At 41.1% G+C, this 7,099-nt stretch overlaps 2 protein-coding genes across 13 annotated transcripts in view; one reads left to right on the top strand and one right to left on the bottom strand.

Annotated features, from left to right (window-relative positions):
- The window catches only part of SGCE (sarcoglycan epsilon), a 75,426-nt gene extending 69,514 nt beyond the window's left edge, over positions 1 to 5,912 (bottom strand). For 5 of the 12 annotated variants that reach the window (XM_015558307.1, XM_006779220.2, XM_015558305.1 and 2 more), the window contains exon 1: positions 5,703 to 5,894. In XM_015558307.1, the coding sequence (XP_015413793.1) occupies positions 5,703 to 5,892 (190 nt within the window). In that variant the 5' untranslated portion in view covers positions 5,893 to 5,894. Of the gene's footprint in view, positions 1 to 5,702 lie in introns of all 12 variants that reach the window. The other 7 variants (XM_006779225.2, XM_015558308.1, XM_006779222.2 and 4 more) reach the window with 4 other exon arrangements.
- Positions 5,913 to 5,986: 74 nt separating this feature from the next.
- Positions 5,987 to 7,099, top strand: part of PEG10 (paternally expressed 10) — an 11,486-nt gene continuing 10,373 nt past the window's right edge. Inside the window, 1 exon segment of the mRNA XM_006779267.2 lies at positions 5,987 to 6,260. Within this exon segment, the coding sequence (XP_006779330.1) occupies positions 6,256 to 6,260 (5 nt within the window). The 5' untranslated portion in view covers positions 5,987 to 6,255.

Consider the following 7,099-nt stretch of genomic DNA (forward strand, 5'->3'; position numbering starts at 1 on the left):
TGCAGAAGAAAGAACTGCCCCACGTGTCCCCCGGGGTAAGAGGCTCCAGCAGCTGAGGGCTGAGCTGCCCTGGACCAGCAGCCAGCAGCAACCTGCTCCCCTTAACCCTGAGTGCCCCCAGCATCTGCGATCACTCTGCCCAAGAAGCCTGCTCCCAGGGAGCTAGAAACCCGAGGGAAGGAGTAACTCTAGGAAGCAAGTAATGCTAGGACATTTTGGGGAGGGGAGGGAAGAAAAATTTAATTCTCTCCTAGGGTTTTCATGTTTGAAATGGAATGAGAGTGGGGGAAGGAATGTATTCAATTGCCCTGTTGCAGGAATTTTCAAGTTATAAGAGATCAACTTGCAGTGCGGAGGACTATTCCTTTTAGACAGTTTATCGGAAAGAATAAAATGTTTCCATCACAAGTATCTTTGCTGTCCTACACTAAAATGTTATCATGGCCTTCAAACGGAATGTTCATTGCAAAAAGGTGAATAGTTCTGATATTTTAAAAGAATAGACGGAGTAAAGGTGTTAACTTGATTCTCTTGCTGAGCTGCACTGTTAGGAAGGTCTCAAGTGGAAATCCTGTCATGCACTGATACTCATTCAGCTTTCTGAAACAAACAGAAGAGTTTATGTCTACTTTTAGTCATCAAGCTAAACATTTCCAGATTCTTTGAAGATACCTCCTATGACAGGATTGCCAGACCTCTCACCATCCCCACACGCTGCTCTGGAAGTTGTCTAATTTGTCAACATCTCTCTTTAAATGTGACAGCCAGAAATGGACACAATACTACAGATGTGGTTAATTAGAGCAGGGTACTATTAATTTTTGTGACATATGAGCACTATCCTATTATCAGAATTTATATGTGATTTTTTTTTTTTTGCAGCCACATCATGCTGCTGGTTCATATTGGCCTTTTTCCTCAAAAAATCACCACCATGTTAAGTCACCTCCTTCCTCACACTTAGTGAATTATGATGCATTTACCAGTATAAAATATCTTTTTGCAAAGCATTGCAACCTATTTAAACCATAGTAACTCTAAGTTCTGTTATCTAATTCTAACAGTGATCCCTTTGCAAGTCATCTATGGATTTTAAAGCAAGTGCCCTAGGTCTTCATCAAAGTCATTCATAAAAATTTTGAAGAAGAGAAGAACTAAGGCAAAGGCGTGTGATTCTTCAGCGGGGACCACTGCCGGACCCGCGCTCAGTAACCCACACACCTGGCAGGTGCTGGTTCAGCCGGAGTCACGCTTACAAAGCAATCCTGCTAGTAGTCTACACACCCTGTCACACACAAGAGCATCCTAAAGCCCTGACAAATGCTTTGTGGAAAGCAAAATTCACTTATCTTGCAAAACAAAGTGTAAAAAATCTACATATATTAAAACAATAGTCACATAAAAATATATATGCACATGCATCTAACTAGAAAACCGGCAGCATCCATGCAAATGTTCTCATAGCAGACTGCAGGGGTAGTTTTCACTCAATCCTGTCTTTGCTATAGTTACAATGTTTTAAAAATTGAAGACCCCGGGAATTTTGCTTCCAGAGCCTTTGGCTTGGAGGCAGTTCATGTGAAACAGCTTTAAGAGCACTGAGGCCCCATCTGATCCTATCAACCTGAAAACCCCAGTCAGAAAAAAAAAAAAATAGTCCTTTGAAAAGACTTGTTGATCCTTAGAAACACCAATTTCTTCTTTTTTTATTTTTAATTTTGCATTGCTGCTTTTGGTTTAATATTTCTGGAAACCAGGGAGATAGCAGCAGATCCTGAAGTTTAGAAAAAGACTGGATGTTTTTTGCATCTGTGTGTCTGTCATGTCTGTCTCTTTGTCTTTGCTCATTGGAAAGAATGGAAATAAAACCAAAATCACCATGTTACTATTTCTGTGAAGCCCCTGACCGAAACAGAGCTCCAGCCCAAGAATCTCTCACGGACACGGACACCCATATCATCTATTCACCGGGAGTCCCTTTTAACACTAAGAGTAGAATCAGCAATAGAATTTGCACTGGTATTTAGAATGGAGGTAAGGGTGAGTTTCAAGAAAAGGGGACTGATAGAGTAAGTGTGGTCAATTAGTAAAAAAGAAAAAGGAACAAGGTAACTAGTTGTTTTGGAGAAAATGTGATCTATAAATACGGCACAAATTATAATCCCACCCAATTTGAATATTTGATTGAGAAATTTTAAGATGTCAGGGTTTCTTCACTGTTGCGGCATTTTGGTTTGAACATGGTTTCCATCCATGGAAAGCCAGTGTTAGGGAAACTGGATACATATTATCTTTATCTCTTTGAGGTTGTCTCTTACCAGTATTTTTTCATTACAGTAAGTGAAAATTCCACTTTGTTTAGAAATACAATTTGTCAACCGTACTAGATTAAGGCTAAATATATGAGGTAAATCAACAGCTTTTAAATTTATGGCAAACTCTTATAATAAATGGATAAAATTATCAAATACCAAGTCCAGTTAATATATGACCACTGAAAATTTTACTTTGCTTAGAAATAAATTTCCCCACCATACTAAAAGGTAGGCCAAATGTATATGGTAAACCAGCAGGTTCACAGATCCATAGCAAACTGTCATTTAAAAATAGATAAAATGTCCAACTAGAAAGTCCACTTATAATTTGACAAATGAAAATTCCACTTTGTTTTTGAAATACAATTTTCTCACCATCAGAGAAATTAAGCTAAATACATGAAGTAAATCAATAGCTTCACAAATAAATGGCAAATTGTCATTAAATAGGTAAGATGTCCAAATAGAAGTCTAGTTATTATTTGAAAAGTGAATATTCCACTTGGTTTTGAAATACAATTTCCCCACTAAACAAGCTTCCAGAGCCTTTGGCTTGGAGGCAGTTCATGTGAAACAGCTTTTTAGTGGGGAAATACAATTTCCCCACTAAATGTTGGTGGTAAATCAACAGCTTCATAGATTCAGAGAAAATTTTCATTAAGATGGATTAAAATGTCCAAATACAATGCCCAGTTCTTATTTGGTAAAACAGATAATGCACATTAGCTATGAAATGTAATCTGGCATTACATTTTGCTTTACATGTAATCTTGTGCAAAATAGATAAGAAATAGTCAACATTAGGAACAAATACCTGAGAAAATCTAAAATTCACTTATGATTCTAAACGTCAAAAAGGTATTAAATTCTTTGTTAATTTTGGGGGGTAGTTTTTAATGTTGTTTTGTTGTTTTAGGTAACACAAAAATGTTATGTAAAGTATTGTCTATTAACCCTGTATTTTGTTTTTATTTTTAACATTTTGCTGTTTTAGATAAGAAAGGTTAATCAAAACTAGTTATCTACCGATATTTTCTCTTGAAAAATTGTATTTCTAAGGCAAAGCAAAAATTATTTCATATGTAGAAGAATAAACAACATAAGGAAATACACCAAAATGGTCAGTATGTGTATGTTAGAATAGTGAAAATTCTCAGTTCTCTAGGTATAGATCTTTATGTACTAATGTTCATTTAAAATTCTAATTAGAAAAAGTAATTAACATTCCGTTTTTAAAAAAGTCTCTGAAAATGTAATGTTATTTGACAGTTAAGTATCCTTGAAAAGAATATAATGGAGAAAATTCATTTGATCACATTTTTAATTTTAGAAATTATATATATACAACTCTCACCAAAATTGTATTAATTAGATTAAGTCTTAAAAAACAAATTCCATAATGCTTACCGGGGTTATCTAAGAATGAAGAGGTTACAGGTGATCTTGATTGTCTTCATTTTTTTTTTTCAATTTTCTGAAATATTTTTCCCTTACTTTTTGTATAATGAATAGAAATTACTTTTTTGTGCAATGAATGGAAATTATGATAAATATAATACTAAAGCTATTTTTAACAACAACAAAAATCCTGGTTAACATTTTGAAATAAAAAAAAAAATCAATTGATTCAAACTTGTTCAAACTTTAAAAATCTTGGGATAATTTATAAACTTGAATTTCCCCTGCCATCTATACTGATTTTTAACCTGACTTTTTGGAAAAGAATATCTATTAGTTAACAATTAGATGAAGTAAATTTTCTGGATTAAAATAAAGCTAAGAATTTGACAGTTCCGTGGTCACCACAACAGTAAACTCTAGCAAACATAAGAAGTCCTGATATTATTCTCTCTTGCAGAAAAGGGTGCATATCCTAAAGATTAAAAGGCACTTCTAAAAAGAAAATTGTGTTCCCCCCAAGTTCCCAGATAAATATCTTTCATTGTTGGAAATCTGCACTTCATTCATTCATCTATCTAATGGTCAATATTTTATTTCTAATCAAAAAAAGTCAACTCTCAGCAAATATGCTACAATTTTGTTTATTTCTAAGCAGCCTCACTTTAAATAGGAGTCTGCCACCCGGCTATCTCTAATGGGTCAAATTCTTATTTATCCTCTCCGTATAAAACAATCTGTAGCAATGTTACTAAACTATGCTGAATTTTAGCCTTCAAATACAAATGTGTCTCCTCTGTTTGAGGAAACTTATTCAGCTGTAGACAATTTGTTTTCCCATTTTAACTTAAACTTATTTTGTTCAGATTATCAACAGATTGTCCGTTTTCTTGGCGCCTAACACTTTGGGGCGCTTACATGGAAACCCGCGCTAAGGCTTTTTTGAAAAAAGCATCCTTCCTCATCATGGAATGAGTCTTCAACTCCCTGCAATTTCCCCTAACGTAAAACATATATGTTTATGTGTGGAGATGAATCTCGGCATCGCACTTCAAGGATTAACACGAGGCTGCTGTGACTAAAGGCAGTCATTCTCCCTACAAGATTTACAAAAATGTAACGTTGCGGGGAGAAGAAATCTCAGCGAAAAACCTCGTAATCGCCACAAAAAGGCCGCGGCTGCGAGCCTCTGAAGCCCGCCAAGCACACTGGAGGCATCCACAGCTGTTTTTAATTGTTCCTGCTTTCTTCAAATAGTGCGCTTGGTGGGGCACATAGTGCCGTTTTCAGCGTCTCTAGCCCCCAGCCGGGGCGAACCCTGGCCTGAATGCCGGCTGAGATCCAGTATTTCATGATTCTGCGTCCCTACTCAGGAAAGACGAAGAAAAAAAACAAGAGATCCGCCGCCGCCGAGAAATGCGCTCGGGAAGAGGGGTAATCAGATGTTTCAAATGCACATTTTTTTTCTGTTCTCTCCCGATCGGATTCAAGAAAAGGAAAAAAATGTGTTTTTGTAGAGAAGGAAGCAGCTTGATATCCCTTTCCTATGGCTCGCCTCTGGGACGCAGAACCCCATTTGTGGGGTAACGAGCCCCCCATAAAAATGGGCAACGACCCCCAGCCTTTTGTTGCCCCCCAGCGCTTTGTTGCAGGGATCAGAGAGGTCCACCACCAGGGTTGGAGATTGGGTAGGGGGGGACAGGATTGGGAATGGAAATTGGAGATAAAATTTCGGCGCTTTCTGGGCAGGGAGGGGCCCGTGGGGGTGCCAAGAAAAAGAGAAGGCCAAGGGTCAAGCCTGGGAAGCGACTCCCAAGGCCCGGAAGTGGGGTGGGGGGCGTCCTGGAAGAGGGGTGCAGTTGGGGACCCAGGGAACAAGAGGGGCTGACGCCCCAGAAAATGACCACGAGCACCCAAAACCTCGGCGGGGGGATGGGAGGGCGGAGGCCAGTTGGCCTTGGTACCTCCTGTCGCGCGCGGGTCACTAACCTGTCAGCAAGAAGGTGCCAGTGGTCCAGGGGCTCATCCTGCGTGTCCCCCGACCCTGTCCTGTCCAAGCACAAGGGTCTCCCAGCTCCCACCACGGGGGAAATTGCATTCTCGGCCTGCCTAGGCCGGCCGTCCTCGATCTCCCCTCCCCTCCCTTTCTTCTTTCTTCCCAGCTGGGCCCGTTCAGCATCAGCATCCTGCACCCCCTCCGTAATCTCCTACTCCCCCTAGCGGCGAGCCCGCGAAGCTGGGATTTGGCGCCCCCTCCTCTGTTCAGCCTATAAAAGGCTGCCAGTCGGCGCTCCGGGTACACGCGCTTCAACTTCGGTTGGTGTGTGTCGAAGAAACCTGACTGCGACCTGGGAAGCACCGCGGAGAACATCGGAACATCGGAACATCGGAGAGGGTCCACCGAGCCTCGCGAAAGGTCCGCTGAGCGGGCTTCGCAACCGGAGCCACTCCGGGCTGCGGAGCACCCAGCGGATCCCACGCCTGGCACAGGTGTGGGACCCCGTCCTTCCCGTCTTCGCAGAGGAGTCCTCGCGTGGTGAGTATGCGGTGAGAACGTTTTTTGTTCTTTTTTTTGGTTTTTTTTAGATCACATTCAATCTCCGTTCTTATCGGGAGATGGAGTAGCGCCTTGGAATATCTCCACGCAAACCTTGTCACGCCTTCACTGGCTGAACCCCAAAACGGAGTGGAGAAACGAAGCCTTCAGGGCTTTGATTTCCAGAATCGATAAGTCCAGATACGGGCTGTAGACAGACATGAGCTGCGGACATACATGAGCTGCAGACGGACATGAGCTACAGACCTATTTGGAATTTGCTCTTCAAATGCGCTACTAAGTGGTACGCGCTACAAACTAATTGGCGCTTCATGCGCTGCAGAATGATAAGCGCTTCGATTGCGCTAAAGGCTGATAAGCGCTTCATTTGCGCTACAAGCCAGTAGGAATTGCAGCGATATATGAGCTGCAGATTGATTTGCGCTTTAAATGCGCTACAAAATCTGAGCTGCAGAAGATGAGCGCTACAAAAATGATGATTGCGCTACAACAGCGCTTCATCGAGCTACGAGCTACAATGCACAGGAACTGCAGAGGTACATGAGCTGCAGAACAATTTATGCCCTCAAATGCGCTACAAACTAATAACAGCTGCAGAGATATGCAAGCTGCATTGGCGCCACAAAGAAACCAGCCGTAGAGGGATATAAGCTGCAGAGTAAAATTACTCTGGCTTCTTTGAGGGGGAAACCCCACCCTTTGTCTCTAACATACCTTTTGGAATGGTTCCCACTACGTTTTTCTGCAGGTCGGCTCTCTGCGTGCTGGTGGTGGTAGACAAAATGGAGCCCCAGGCAAAAAATTAATGTTTAACATTCTGCCACACCAT

Source organism: Myotis davidii, unplaced genomic scaffold (genome assembly GCF_000327345.1).
Source record: "Myotis davidii unplaced genomic scaffold, ASM32734v1 scaffold187, whole genome shotgun sequence".
In the NCBI taxonomy this organism is placed as follows: Eukaryota; Metazoa; Chordata; class Mammalia; order Chiroptera; family Vespertilionidae; genus Myotis; species Myotis davidii.